Genomic DNA, 16,389 nt, shown 5'->3' with positions numbered 1-16,389 from the left:
CCATAAGACCTTCCGAGAATACCCCCCGTACGCCAGGTTGAGTTCAGAATCGATTTGATCCCTGGAGCCACCCCCATAGCCAAATCCCATACCGTTTAGCACCGGCTGAAATACAAGATTTGTCTAGTCAACTGAATGAACTACTGAGCAAAGGACTCATCAAACTGAGTTTCTCATATTGGGGAGTGTCGGTTTTGTTCGTAAATAAAAAGGATGGATCATTCCGCATGTGTATAGACTATCGAGAACTGAACAAACTCACTATCAAAAACTGTTATCCCTTACCTCGAATTAATGACCTATTTCATCAACTGCAAGGATATAGCTACTTCTAAAAGATCGATCTAAGGTCGGGGTATCATCAACTGCGAATCCAGGAGGGAGATATTGCTAAAACAGAATTCAGAACACGCTATGGTCACTACGAGTTTGTAGTGATGCCCTTCGGTCTAACTAATACGCCAACGATGTTTATGGACCTAATGAACCATGCGTGCTGAGCTTACATGGATAAATTTGTGATAGTACTCATCGATGACATACTAATCTATTCACGAAGTAAGGAGGAATATAGTCAGCACCTACGATAATTCTTGGAGACATTAAGGGCAGAGGAACTATATGCGAAATTCTCGAACTGTGAATTCTGGATTCGAAGGGTAGACTGTTGGATTAATGTCTAAGTCCATAACTATATTTGGTATGTACTTTACCCGACCTGGCATGGTCCATTTGGGTTACACTTCACCGACACAATTTATATGGATAATCTTTTGAGAATAGTATGTTTATGATTAATATTAATATATTATAAGTTCTAATATATTAATATGGAATCATATTATTTAATTAGTATTGATCAAGAATTAATTTATAATTAATTAAGTGATCAAAAGGAACTAATTAAATATGGACTCTTATATATATGGAATGGGCCAAGTTCATTTAGGTTGGGCTATGCTTTCATGGATAGTCCATGGAGTGTTTAACCCATGGATCATATGAAATGAAAGGTCATGGGTTTAACCCTAGTTTCCATACTATATAAAGATGTCCTTGGTTGGTGAAATTTGCACTAGTGTGGTACACTAAGAAGGGCTAGCCAATTTCACTAGAGAGAACCAAGTATCTATATTCTCGAAAGTCTTCCAAGGTGTTTTGGTGATTTGTGATTCCATTTGAGGCTTCCACACTATTGGGGCTAAGCTCTTAAAGCTTGAAGACATCAAGCTTCATCAAGAGGTATGTATTCTATCTTGCAATAGTCATTGTTTTGTATGCTAGATTAAGATAATACCTTGGATGTTCTTATTTGCATGTATAATAGAGAAAACATAGATCCAAGGTATTTAGGGTTGCATGTACACCATAGGAGTGTTAGAATGCTTAAAACCCAACAGTGGTATCAAAGCCTAGGCTTGTTTTCTTGTTATATTTGCAAAAACTGCTTAAAAAATCAAAATTGTTGTTGTCTGATCATCAGACTCACCGAGTCTCCTTGGATGTTCTTATTTGCAATAGTCATTGGATGTTCTTATTTGCATGTATAATAGAGGTATGTATTCTATCTTGCAATAGTCATTGTTTTGTATGCTAGATTAAGATAATACCTTGGATGTTCTTATTTGCATGTATAATAGAGAAAACATAGATCCAAGGTATTTAGGGTTGCATGTACACCATAGGAGTGTTAGAATGCTTAAAACCCAACATTGGTATCAGAGCCTAGGCTTGTTTTCTTGTTATATTTGCAAAAACTGCTTAAAAAATCGAAATTGTTGTTGTCTGATCATCAGACTCGGCGAGTCCATGCCTAAAAAGTGATCAAATCGATCCAACTCGCCGAGTTGGTTCATGCACTCGATGATTTGGACCCCCAAACAGCATAAATTCGACTTTTTGGCTGGAATTGGACTAGGAACATTACCCTAAGATGTTTTTGAACTTATAAACTTGTTTTTGATGTGGTAATATTCATGCTAATCCAATTTTAAAGATAATTGTCAATAGATTCATGTTTTGTATTAGTTTAAAGTGTTACTCTAATTACATGAAAAAGTTTGATTTGAATTATCTTGTCCTTATGAGTTGCTTAGATTAATAGAAAAGTTAATTGAAATAGTTGTTTTCAATCCATTTTAATCTAAGAGTTGAGTATAAAATGTGTTTGTGTAACTTGTCCTCAAGTTACATGAAGAGCCACATTAAAGACTCATAAAACTCATAAAAGTTGGCAATGGTTATAAAATGAAGAGTCTTGTGTCATTGAATTTTTTTTATGACTCCATAACTTGTCCTCAAGTTATGGAAGTTCAAGAGTCACTTCATTAAAGAGTAAAAGTGTAACCTTAATTAATTCCATAAGTTATAAAAATAAAGAAAAGTTAATTCTTTTATTAGTTTAAAGTCTTCCATAACTTGTCCTCAAGTTATGGAACTTGAAGAGTTTTTGGATTAAAACTACTTTAAACACATAAGTTATGGAATTAATTAGTTTTGAATAGTTTCAAAACTTGCCCTCAAGTTTTGGAATTTGAAAAGTTTTCACTTATGAATACTTTAATTCCAAGTTAGCCCTTAGAATTTTAAAAGTTAAAATTCAACCCTTATACTTTATAATATTATAAGTTAATAATATATATATGTATAAGAGTAAAGTCAGTCTTACCGCTAGTACGCCTCATTCACGAAGTCGGTCTATAAGGTGGGTATAAGGTTGTTGCCTATAAAATGGCAACTTAATGGGTGTCCACTCTTACCCACTGCTTGCTTGACTGGTGGAGGGTCGTTAGCCGAACGGGTTTGACAGGACTATAATTCTCCCTTCATTAAAAGTATTAATGATAAATACTAAGTAACTAAACTCTTAATAATTCCCAATCTTAGTTACTTAGGAAAAATGTGAATAAGGTGCTAATCCATGAAATTACACTTTGCACTTTGTTTAAGTCGGTTAGTGGAGCGTGTGTGGTTAACCGGCACACTAACTCGTATTTAACAAGGTAGGCAAAGGGTAACTTAATGTTTATCATAGTATCGATGGAGCGTGTGTGGTTAACCGGCACATCGATTGAGGGGTAAACACTTACGGGTACCCAGTAATTTGCGTGGTTACTTCACACCTTGTTTTGTGATCCTCGGCATCCCAGTCACAAAACCTGAAGGGCACACTCGAGATTGAAACATGCCATTGAACAATGGTATTCAATGAATCTCAAAGATCTAGGAGTTTCAAAAACCAATTAAAACCTAATAATACATTTCGTTTATCTTGGTGGAAATTGGTGAATCGTCATTCACCTACCTTCAAATATTTTATAGCTTGGATTACGGCATCCCTCTTCTAAGTTATAAAATAGTTTGTTGGGTCCTAGCCTTAATATTTCATATTGGGTGTCATATTAAGGACTTTAAAATCAACTATCTTGAATATCTCCCAAAAGATGTCTGGTTTAGACATTTATGATCTTCCCAAATCTCTTGAAACAAGCTTTCCTAAATGAAGATGATGTTCCCTGGAAATCATACATCTTTCACCTCCTCCAATTATTCTCCCTAACCCACAAGTTCTTAAAAAGTTTAAGGTCACTCGAACCCTATTGGCAAGTGAAGGTCTAGGTGTGGTCACATCTTGGAGATGTAGTCACATATTGACAAGTCGGGAGAGAAGGGTGTCAAAGTCTTGAGGAAGTTGGTGGTTCAACTACTTTCTAAGTCACATAGTGAGTTCTTTTGGAACACCTATGAAACAGACTATGACAAGACCCTTAATGATCTTATCTATTTGCTAAGATCAACTTCCTGAAACTTTATGGACATTGATAATGGTGACACTGGAAATACAGAAAAAGTATTCTCTTCCCAAGGAAAGGAATTGACCATAGTCAACTAGGTTGACCAAATGGTAAAGAGAAAAGGCTAAGTCTGTAATAGTCCCGTGTACCATTATCAAAGGGTCCATATGTTTATATTGCCAAAGGAAGGGTCATTAGTTGCGAAGCTGCCAAATTTACCTAACGATGTTAAAGTCAATAAGGTTAACTCTACTTCAGGTAAAGTCCACTATCTAACTCTGCTAAGTAGGAGACTGTTGGATTAATGTCTAAGTCCATAACTATATTTGGTATGTACTTGACCTGACCCGACATGGTCCATTTGGGTTGCACTTCACCAACACAATTTATATGGATAATCTTTTGAGAATAGTATGTTTATGATTAATATTAATGTATTATAAGTTCTAATATATTAATATGGAATCATATTATTTAATTAGTATTGATCAAGAATTAATTTATAATTAATTAAGTGATCAAAAGGAACTAATTAAATATGGACTCTTATATATATGGAATGGGCCAAGTTCATTTAGGTTGGGCTAAGCTTTCATGGATAGTCCATGGAGTGTTTAACCCATGGATCATATGAAATGAAAGGTCATGGGTTTAACCCTAGTTTCCATACTATATAAAGATGTCCTTGGTTGGTGAAATTTGCACTAGTGTGGTACACTAAGAAGGGCTAGCCAATTTCATTAGAGAGAACCAAGTATCTATATTCTCTAAAGTCTTCCAAGGTGTTTTGGTGATTTGTGATTCCATTTGAGGCTTCCACACTATTGGGGCTAAGCTCTTAAAGCTTGAAGACATCAAGCTTCATCAAGAGGTATGTATTCTATCTTGCAATAGTCATTGTTTTGTATGCTAGACTAGGATAATACCTTGGATGTTCTTATTTGCATGTATAATAGAGAAAACATAGATCCAAGGTATTTAGGGTTGCATGTACACCATAGGCGTGTTAGAATGCTTAAAACCCAACATAGACTTCTTGGGACAAGTTTTTAGCAAGGAAGGAATACATGTCGACCCTTCCACGGTCAAGGAAATTGAAATCCGGGCAATGCCAAGAACACCGACATAGATACACTGGTTTTTGGGCCTTGCTGGCTACTACCATAGATTCATACAAAACTTCTTGAAGATCACAAAGCCGCTTACTACCTTGACTTGTAAGGGAGTGACTTTTAGCTGGGAGGGCAAACAAGAAACCGCCTTCCAAACTCTTAAATAATCCCTATGCAGTACTCCAATCTTGTCTCCCCTGAAGGGATCGAAGATTTTGTGGTCTACTATGATGCATCCAAGCAGGGCCTCGGATGCGTGCTCATGCAACGAGAGAAGTTCATTGCTTATGCCTCAAGACAACTCAAGGCTCATGAGGTCAATTACACCACGCATGACCTTGAACTAGAAGCAGTGGTGTTCACCCCGAAGATCTAGAGACTCTACCCTTACGACACAAAGTGCACGATCTTCACAGACTATAAGAGCCTTCAACATATTCTAAATCAAAAGGAGCTCAACATGAGACAACGACGTTGGGTAGAACTGCTAAATGACTATGAATGCGAAATTTGTTATCATCCAGGAAAGACCAACGTAGTAGCAGATGCCATAAGTTGGAAAGAACACTTAGGCCGCCGTGTAAAATCATTAACCATGACCATTCATTCACACATGTCCACACAGATCAAGGAGGCGCAGCTAGAAGCCTTGAAACCGAAGAACATCGCAGGTGAGGCCTTGCAGGGAATGGATAAAAACCTCAAAGTCAAGGAGGACAAAGCTCGTTACTTCATGGATTGAATCTGGACACCGAGATTTGGTGGGTACATAGACATTGTCATGAACAAGGCCCGCAAAACCAAATACTCCATTCATCCCGGTTCAGACAAGATGTATCTGGACCTCAAGAAACTTTATTGGTGGCCAAACATGAAGACAAAAATCGCTACCTGTGTGTCACACCCCAAAACCGAGAACGGCGAAATACGTTATGGGGTGGAGGACGTCATGTACAGTATCATTACGATTGCATAATAGTAAAAACAAGAAACAACAACCATTTCATTAATATAGTCATAATAATTACAATTGTGTTCTGTAAAGTTTAATAGACACCAAAAGTATAACAAAATAAAAGATGGGTCTTGTATGTGCTCCGTCTTCTCCAAAAGCTGCACCAGTACCTGTCTATCTTTGACCTGAGGATACAAGTTATTTTGAAAACGAGTATCAGCATAAAGCTGGTGAGTTCATAAGATTTTAGTGTCGTTGTTGTGTAAAGAGTTTTACGAACATGTAATATAGAAACTGAAACTTATGTTTATGAGCAGAAGAAATCCCTAGAAAATCCTATATTTTCCAGAAAGGTACATTTGTAAGTCAATCCTTTGAGTGTGTAAAAGTATTATCGTTGAAACTTTTAATTGTAAAAGTATAGAAGTAAATATCATGTGAGTAATATAGCTAAAGAAATGTTATGCCTGCTAACAGTAGTAGTGGTGTAACTTTAGTTAGTAATAGATCCTTAATTACTTCGGGATATTAGCTTAGACTTCAAGTCTTAGTGTATTTATTTGGATATAAGTGTAACCCCTCATGTGACCAACTATACAATAGTAGAGTGCCCGATGACCTTCCCAGTCATGCGTAGTGAAGTAATGTAGTGCCACCCCTGGGCCTAGTCGGCTCAGACTGTAGTTAACAATCGGGATGTAATAGCGTCAGTTCTGTATAGATCTATACATGTAGTGTTGCTTTCCTTCCGGGAAGCCCTGGTCACATAGTGTAAGTGTAGTAGAGTACCTTATAAAGGGATAGTGTGTTATACTTTGTATTAGTGAATTCTCTTATGCTTTAGTGTGTTAGGCTTTTAGTATAGTAAGTAGAGTGTTCTCTTATACTTGCATTAACTTGTAATATTAACGGTTATAGTGCGTATAGTAGTAGTAGGGATAACGAGCAGTAGTCTTAACTATACCTATTATAGTTAACTAGAGTGTATGATTGCATGCCTTTGAAATGCAAAGGTAGTGTATACGATGAAGACTTTCATATCTAACACAAATATATATAATATGTAACTAAGAAATCAACGACAGTCGGACGGACAACAAGTACCCTAAGACCACATCAAACAAGAACAGGAAATAAGGTGAACTATCGGTCCTAAGTCCTTCAAGTCTTACTTATATAAATATATTAGTGTAGATATATTTATAAAGAAAAGTAATTTAAACAAAATTTTGAAAATGGTTTAACGACAATTTAATCTTAAAAATGAATTTGATAATCAACTAAAACAGTTTCATTGGTAAGCAGTTAACAGTGTAGAAAATCCCTTTTTGATGATAATTTGTGAATCACATATGATTCAATAATAAAAAATGGTAGAATTATACTTGTATCCCCCCCCCCCCCCCTAAAACATGTAAAAACATTTAAAAAGGTTCATTAAGGGATATGAACTCACCTGCAATGAGTTGATCGGGTGGAAGTGTCGGATGAGCGTTTTAGTGTCAAGTAAAGACTTGAACACCCTTTAGGACCCTAATAACATATACAGACATATGTTTACAAGTAATTAGTGATTTAAACACTAATTAAACACATAATGACATCCTAGTGTGAATAAAAGTTCTATGGTTGAGTGTTAGGAGGCTAATGGGTTGCAAGGAAAGAGTATAAGACCTCACCATGGAGTTTACTCTTCCAAAACTCACCTTAAGTGAGTTTACGGTTGGGAGACCACACCCCCCCATGAGTTTACGGCCGTAAACTCATGGGAAGAGTGTAATTGAGTGCTTTCAAGCCTCTTATGGTTCTAGAGGTGGTTCTAAGGCAATATACAAGGCTATAGGGGTGTTTAAGGTTAAAGGAGGGTACTCCCTTGGAGTTTACGGTCCAAGGACCACTCCTTGGGAGTTTACGGCCATAAACCCCTTGGTTTACAGTGGTAAACTCTTGGACACCTCCATTCCTTGATTACAAGGCCCTTGGTTCATTCCTAACAAGTTTTAGTGAAGGTATAAGGCTCTTTAGGGACTTAAACTCTCATTTGGCATGTTTTAGGGGAGTTTACGGTCTAAGCATATGCTTGGGCCGTAAACTCTATTTTGCCCTTCAAATGTTGATGTTTAGGTGTTCCAAGTCCGAAATAGCAAGTCCCTAAATCATATCAAAGCTTAAAATGGGGTTAGGAAGTGTTGTTGGGCTTGTTTGCAAGCTTAGAGGGTGTTTACGGTCTAAGCATGTGCTTGGACCATAAACCCTCTTTCAAGCCCCAAAAATTGTTGGTTCAAGGTCCAAACACTTCTAGGTTAAGTCCAAAACTTGTTTCTAAGCTTAAAGGGAAGAAATTGGGCTTTTTTGGCACCATTTTAGGTGTTTACGGCCTAAGGAGCTTCTTAGGCCGTGAACTCCTTTCATTTGGCTTTCTTGAATGATTTTTGGGTTAAAACACAAATCAATGATGTCTAGAACAAGTTAGGATAAGAGAACTTACGTTTTGGAGGTGGAAACTTGCGGTTTTCGGGTGAAATCGGACTTGAGGAGAGAAAGTAGAGAGAAAGTGTGTCTAGAGTGGTAAAAGGTTTCTATGGAGTGTCCACCCTCCTTTATATAAGGTTTGAGTGTTGTACTCGGTATACGACTACCCAATACTTATGTTTAACGAGGTTTAAACTTTTTACCCGGTTAGATGGTCGTAATTTAAAATAAACTTTTTCCAATTAAATGGAAATGTAAATTATGTGTTTTTATTTATTTTATTACGACGATAATAACATAAAATACAAATAAATAAAACATTTATTTATTTGTCGACCTCAATTTAACGGAACTTTTATCAAATAGAATATTCTATTAACGGAAATGAGTTATAATTGACGGAATAATTTTTGGGTTGTCACACTGTGTGAGCAAGTTTCTGACTTGTGCCAAGGTTAAAGTGGAATACCAAAAGCCCTCAAGTAAAATTTGGGTTATCACAGAAATACTTGCTTGTTTCATCTCTATGTTAAATATAAACCATTATTTGCATGAAATATGGTTATCACTAGTTCTTAGACAATTATTTGTGATATATTAGTTTTGAAATGCTAAGATAACAAAATCAAAACAAAAACCATGTTATATAATCATAAGAAAAGTTATGATTACAAAACTAAATGGATTTTGAGACTTTTTACCAACATATAGTTTTTCTAACAAAAAGTGTTATATTCTAGTTATTTCACCATTTAGTGGGTTACAATCCAAAAATATGATATTATGACAATATATTTTGAAACTAGACAAGATAACTACTACACATTTATATAAATGATTATATAAATTGTCTCGATAAACAAACATGATAAATTATAATTGGTATATTTTGGGAGTTACAAACGCTACACTATCATTACGGAAGAAACATATAATTATATAAAGGTATAATTATTTTTACACTCTGTAACCACTATGAAGAGTAATTCATTCATTTACAAGAAAAATAGGTTTTCAGTTCACGTAAACCGATTGATACAATTTTGTGAAACATTTGGCTTCACTGTACCTACCAGAGTACACATTAAGTCCTGAATTATAACCAAAGTCTCTTGTAGGGAGAGCGTGACACTTGTGTATAGATCTATACGTGATTGACAACCCGCAGCTGAGCTGTTAGCTACAGTTAGACCGGCCAGTATAGGATGAAAAATGTCATAACATTCCGACGCATGAAGAACATCGTAGCAGACCAACTAGTCATTAGCATGGTTATGATAACTCACATGGGGTATTAATAAAACAATTGGTTTACGGGGTTAACATACATTCACATGGTTTTATATAAAGATAAAACTTCATAACACTATTTTCCTACTACAACATTACTTACATTTTTAGTTTTGGGTTTAAGATATACAGTTCATTTCTAAAGAAAATATTGGATTTTCTGGAAGCAGACTCTATCATTTTTACAAAAGCAAAAGCCACTGATTTCTCATATAAAAATGCGTATGAACTCACAAACTTAATTGTTGACACTTTTCAAAATCACTTGAATTCTCAGTAAATCAGTAAACATGTAATCAAAGAGTTTTTGGAAGATGGAGCGTTGCCGCGTCACGTTATTTATTTTTGTTATACATATTTGATATCGAACAAATAATGTTTTGAGTATAATGTAAACTTTTAAATTATCAATATGATGGTTGTATGACTTTGATCATTTATATTCAAATGTTGTGATACTGTACAATGACGTCATCCATCAGACGTTTCTGCCATTCCGGTTCGAAGGTGTGACAACTAATTAGGGCTTCGATTCTTTTAGATTGGGGATTTCCTAACGTTCTTAGATGGACGAATGGATGAAGGGGAAAAGAATAAGGATGCGGTGGGGTGGGGTGGGGCTAGGTGAGTCCTTTTCTTTTTTAAATAACAAAAATAATAATTAAATTAAAAAATTAAGAGCAAAAAGTAATTCCATATAGGTTTAACTAGAAATTTTAAAAAAGTTAATCAAAAGGATGAATTTAAAACTAAAAGGAGAACTCGTGTGCAATATTAGCTCCAAAAAGATTATCCATACAATTTTTTTTTTTTTTTTATAGAAATTATTTTAAGAACAAATAGAAAAGCTTAAGGATCATTTATGAAATTTTATAAAAAATATGTATAGGTGACCCATTTGGCAGATGATATTTTCAAATTTCATGGATGTACCTGTTAAAAAATCATAGATATTTATGAAAAATTCTTTTAGCTTAAATTTTGAAATATCAGAAAAATCATATTACCCATATCGATCAATACAACCTTGAACACTCTCGAGGATCATTATACCTTAAAATCTGAACTATTCATAGATGTTAAAATTGATTTGATTTATTTCTACATTATCTAGAAAACTTTTGGTCGATACAAATATCTCCCAAACAAACACACAAATAAATTGCCATAAATAAATTATTCACCCCTTATAAACATACCAACTTTAGCAAAATTTATTTATAAAACATGAGAAACGAAAAAAAACACGATTTTCACTATGTTAACAGTATTTTAACTGTTTAATTGGGATGCAAAATATGTTAGTCGTGACATTGATAAATTTATGAAATTATGTGTACTTTTTTGACTTTCCACTATTATCTACTAAAAATATTTACTTTAAATGAAAGTTGAAGGGGTCTAAAATGTCAAAGTGTAAAGAGTTCAAGGGTTCGTTTAATATTTTTTCAGAAAAGCTAAACAGGAATCCATAAATCGATCTCGGCAGTTTTCGAGGGTTTTTTCTCCTCCGTCTTCATCGTCATCGTCTTCATCACTCCCTCTGTAATATCAAATATCTGGATTTTATTCAGCTTCAGATAATCTCAGTCGATCGAAGGATTCTTTTATTAGAATCCCTGTTTGTGTGTGTATATATGCACAAAAATATATATACACATACAGCAAGATGAATGTGGAGCTAGCTTCTAACACCCATGGGAATCTGGACGAGCAGATTTCACAGCTCATGGAGTGCAAACCCTTAACCGAACCTGAGGTTTTCTTTCTCACCCTTAATTTGGCTTGATTTGCATTTTAGGGTTTCTGTGATTTGAATTACATGTTCATCGTAATTCTGGGTTTTTTACAACTTAGTCTATGTGGTTTTTGATGGATCTGAGCTCTTTAAACTCGCAAAAGGTTTTGATTGAATAGAATATCGTGTCAAGTGTGTTTCTTTTTGGATAAATTGCGGTATTCTTGTTCACTAGTCGATCTGTTTTCTTGACTCGTATCTTTTGGCTACCAAATTTATAAAGCGATTTATCAATATTACGAAAGAAAATCACACCTTCTACTTCAAAATAGTAGTTTTCTACTTCAAAATTAATATACCACTGTAAACTCTAAAGCAGCACAGATTCTATGGATGGAATTGTTGTATCTAGTTTTCAAAACAATCAACAATAATTTGCATCAGAAAACTCCTGGAATTTGCTGTTATTGTTATCTACAATAATTTGTTATCTACTTTTCAGCATATGCTGTTATTGTTAAGTTATCCTATATCGTATCTCAATTAATCCATTGTATACTCTTGGGTGTTTTTGAAAGAATCAGACTAGTACTTAATGTAATATCAACTCTATAAAAAGAAAATGAACTTTTAGATATTTGTTGATGTAGGTTAGGACATTATGTGAGAAGGCGAAAGAGATACTAATGGATGAAAGCAACGTTCAGGTATGATTTTTCTTTCACTTTTGCATGATTTCTTCATCTTTTCTCTACCTCAAGTTCTTCATACATCTTTTCATCTCCCAATGACATTTTATAATTATATAATATAGTTTTCACGAAATGGTAAGTTAAAGTTTACAGTGATATCTTTCATGTGCAGCCTGTAAGAAGCCCTGTTACTATCTGTGGTGACATTCATGGACAATTCCATGATCTTGCTGAACTTTTTCGTATAGGAGGAAAGGTATTCTATTTTCACATCTGTTTTGTTTCAATTCAAGTTAGAGTTAAGTTATTAAACTTTGGATTGTTATACATTCTAGATTATACTTTTGTTCTTGTTACATTACATCATACATGATTACAAATTTGCAATACATTGATATCATTTGTTATGTCATGACAGTGTCCAGATACAAATTACTTGTTTATGGGTGATTATGTGGATCGAGGGTATTATTCTGTTGAAACTGTCACTGTAAGTGGATCTCAAATCAAACCTTTTCAATGTATCTTTTTTTGTGTGTAAACATACGTTTCTGAGATTTATGTTTGTTTTAACTAATGAGTCTGTGAAATACATTAAGAATCTGGTTTGTTTTATTATGAAGGATATAATGAATGAAGTAACAAGCAATGTATATTTAATGATTTGTTTATTATATCATTCTACTTCCATTTCCTTCTATTAAAGTTAAAAAAATCTATCCACTTATAGAAATATCTTCCAAAATCTAAATACAAATCAGCACTTCTATAATTAGATAGATTTTTCAAAGTATGATGTACTCATAAAGAAAATCGAAACCCTACTATAAATTTTAATGTAATATTATATAAGTGCTTTTCTTAACACTAATATTTCCCCTTTTATTGGTGAAGTTTACTTTATTTAACATGTTTTTTTATTCAGCTCTTGGTGGCTCTGAAAGTAAGGTACCCTCAAAGAATTACAATTTTAAGAGGGAATCATGAAAGTCGACAGGTACTTTATAAAATATTCATATCAATAAATATAGTTCCATAAAAAATTGATGATAGTGAGTTCTATTGAATAAATGTTTCAAGTGTATATGTGAGTTATATAAATAAACTTTTTTCTTTATGTGCAGATTACTCAAGTCTATGGGTTTTATGATGAATGCCTTCGAAAGTAAGTTTCTTCCATTTATTATTTCCCTCATCTTTTGAACATAAACTTTTTATAACACTAAAAAAAACCCCTTTTTTTACACTTTATGGTTTATCCTTGTTGAATCTTTTCATTCTTATATTATTTTTGAACACAATTTATTGATTTACAGGTATGGCAATGCGAATGTTTGGAAAACATTTACTGATCTTTTCGATTATTTCCCACTCACTGCATTGGTTAGTATCAATATCAAATATATTAATTTTAACATTTATATCAATATTGTTAGACAAAATTTTCACAAATTGTCCTTATGGCTTTCAGTTTTTCCCTAAAATAGTCCTTATGAAACTTTTTTTTTTTTTTTTTGTGTTAATGGTCCCTTTCTTTGCTTTAAAGGGACAATTCATGCAAGAAAGGTTTCATAAGGTCTATTTTTGGGAAAAAATGAAAACCATAAGGACCATTTGTGAAAATGTCATATTGTTATGTAGTAAAACTACTAATTAAGGCTGTGTTTGGCACGCTACAACTAGCTTATTTTTCGAGCTTTTTTAAGTTGTCATGTTTGGCAAACCAAAAAGTAGTTTATAAGCTAGCTTTTTAAAAAGCTACTTAGACTAGTTTTTTAAAAATTTTCCAAACATACCCCTTAATTAATTATAGAAACACATTCTTTTAAATTTCCTTTTATATATTTCAGCTAGCTTGTAAGTTAGTTTTACCAAACTCCATATTATATCAGCTAGCTTTTCAGCTACCAGCTAGCTTTTCAGCTGCCAACTAGTACACCAAACATAGCCTAAGGCTATGTTTGGTTGGCGTACTAGCTGTTAAATAAAAAGTCAGCTCATAGCTGAAAAGGTAGCTGATAAAATATGGAGTTTGGTAAAACTAGCCAAAAAGCTAGCTGAAATACATAAAAAGACATTTAAAAGAATGTGTTTCTATAATTAATTAAGGGGTATATTTGGAAATTTTAAAAAAAGCTAGTATAAGTAGCATTTTAAAAAGCTAGCTTATAAGCTACTTTTTGGCTTGCCAAACATGACAACTTAAAAAAAGCTCGAAAAACAAGCTAGCTGTGGCGTGCTCTGATTAAGTTTGGGATTGTTAAATTATTTGATTTTGGTTATTTGTTTGATTTAAAGGTTGAATCAGAGATATTTTGTCTTCATGGAGGATTATCACCTTCAATTGAAACTCTTGATAGTATAAGAAATTTTGATCGTGTTCAAGAGGTCCCACATGAAGGTCCAATGTGTGACCTTCTTTGGTCTGACCCTGATGACCGTTGTGGGTGGGGCATTTCACCTCGTGGGGCCGGTTACACTTTTGGCCAGGTATTATTTTTAATTATATACTTTTTGACTAATTAATTTTTTATATCATTTATCTAGACACCAATATTATATATAAAAAAACATATGAACAATGTAATAGGGTTGGGTTAATCTCGTAAGTCATAAAAGACCGTATATTTTGCCTGAAAAAGACCTTGTATTTTTTCATTTTTTCCAAAAAAACCTTCAAACTTTTCATTTTTTTTTTCCAAAAAAACCCCTTAAACTGTTTCTCAAAAAACCCTCAAGTTTTTTAGTTTTTTTCTGAAAAAACCTTCACATTGGGCAAGTTTTTTTGGAAAAAAATGACTAAAAGGGCCAGATCGGAAAAATAAAAAAAACACAAGGTTTTTTTCAGGCAAAAAAATAAATTTGAGGTTTAATCCGGAAAAAAAACAAAATAGGTCTTTTATGAGATTAACCTTTTTTTTAACTGCATAAAATGGTATGTGATGAAACCTAATTGAATAAATTTTAAAGTTTAAATTGTTAATATGCTTTTGAAAATGAGAATAAATTTTAAATTGTTAAAATAAGCTTTTGAAAAGGTTTATAAAGATAGGTTTTTGTTAAATAAAGGTTGACATGACAAAAATAACTCTTTACAAGCATTGAACATAAAATAATAAAAAATTAGTAATAGTAGTATCTTTAGTCTTTAAATTGATTATGTTATTATATAATACATATAATAATACTATTAAATAATTTGTTTCCAGGATATATCAGAGCAATTTAACCACACCAACAACCTAAAGCTTATTGCTCGAGCCCATCAACTGGTGATGGAAGGATTCAACTGGGGACATGTAATTTTACTTTTAATTGAAAAATGTTTTTATTTTTAATTTTTCATTTTAATAAAAAATTAAAAATGCTGAATTTTGGATGACAGGATCAAAAGGTGGTGACTATCTTTAGTGCACCAAATTATTGTTACAGATGTGGGAATATGGCTTCTATCTTGGAGGTTGATGATTGCAAGGGTCACACATTTATCCAGGTTTGTTTGCATTGGAATGGAATCACCAATTCCAATTCCGTTGGATTCCAATTAATGATTCGAATTTGATATTTGCAGTTTGAACCTGCTCCTAGGAGAGGGGAACCTGATGTAACCAGAAGGACACCCGATTACTTCCTTTAAACTCAACTCTCACTAATGCTCATACTCATGGAATGGTTGAGGGTATTATGGTCTTTTGCTACAGTGGCATTATCTAAAGGTTTTGATTGATATGATAGAAGCTAGAAAGGGGTTGGTTGTGGTTGTGTAGTTGTACATCAGACATGTTTTGTCATTCCAACATTCTAACCTAGGATTATGCCACTGTCATGTCAAATGTCTGAGGATGTGATGTAATCTATATTATATGATTATTTTGTTTTTAGTTTTTTTTTTTTTGTGTGTGTATGTGTATATGGAATCGGCCTTGTTTTTTGTTCTCTTTGCATTTTTTTCTTTAAAAAATTTGTATGGGCTCTTATGCATTAAAGATAGTAATGTGCGTGAACAAAGGCTTTTTAGGTGTATAATTTAATGATTATTAGGGAGGGGTATTCAACATCATTTGCACATATGAGGGGGTATTGATGGTGGTTGATAGATATAAGGATGAAGATAGGTCTCGAAGGTATTTGATGGTGGCTGGAGTGGAAGAATAAGGGAGGTATTTTGGTGGGTATGAAGGCTGTTGGGAGAGAGTTGGTGTTGGTCGGAGGTATAAGGTGGCTGATGGTGGCGGTATTAGTGATGTTTTTGGTGCTCGATGGTTGTTGATATGGTGAATATAAGGGTGGAGAAGGGTTGACTATTATTAATGAATAAGGTTGGTTTGTGGTGGAA

General features: G+C 33.7%; 1 protein-coding gene across 1 annotated transcript; it reads left to right on the top strand.

Moving 5' to 3' along the window:
- The first annotated feature begins 11,104 nt into the window (after positions 1-11,104).
- Positions 11,105-15,984, top strand: LOC145040947 (serine/threonine-protein phosphatase PP2A-2 catalytic subunit-like). Its single transcript, XM_078988833.1, has 11 exons — positions 11,105-11,382; positions 12,012-12,068; positions 12,226-12,309; positions 12,472-12,543; positions 12,979-13,050; positions 13,178-13,218; positions 13,370-13,436; positions 14,352-14,543; positions 15,263-15,352; positions 15,439-15,546; positions 15,625-15,984. Exons 1-11 carry the CDS (start codon positions 11,293-11,295, stop codon positions 15,688-15,690), a joined length of 939 nt encoding a protein of 312 aa, XP_078844959.1. The 5' UTR covers positions 11,105-11,292; the 3' UTR covers positions 15,691-15,984.
- The last annotated feature ends 405 nt before the right edge of the window (positions 15,985-16,389 follow it).

This window comes from Lactuca saligna, chromosome 1 (assembly GCF_052625555.1).
Source record: "Lactuca saligna cultivar CGN05327 chromosome 1, ASM5262555v1, whole genome shotgun sequence".
NCBI classification, from domain to species: Eukaryota; Viridiplantae; Streptophyta; class Magnoliopsida; order Asterales; family Asteraceae; genus Lactuca; species Lactuca saligna.
The sequence above is the reverse complement of the archived record's forward strand: the minus strand, read 5'-3'. Positions and strand labels throughout refer to the sequence as shown.

Bases quoted from the DNA above. Each gene is read 5' to 3' on its own strand.
- LOC145040947 (XM_078988833.1), top strand. From the start codon at position 11,293: ATGAATGTGGAGCTAGCTTCTAACACCCATGGGAATCTGGACGAGCAG. The intron at 11,383-12,011 runs GTTTTCTTTCTC...TTGTTGATGTAG, and splicing joins AACCCTTAACCGAACCTGAG to GTTAGGACATTATGTGAGAA. The intron at 12,310-12,471 runs GTATTCTATTTT...ATGTCATGACAG, and splicing joins TTTTTCGTATAGGAGGAAAG to TGTCCAGATACAAATTACTT.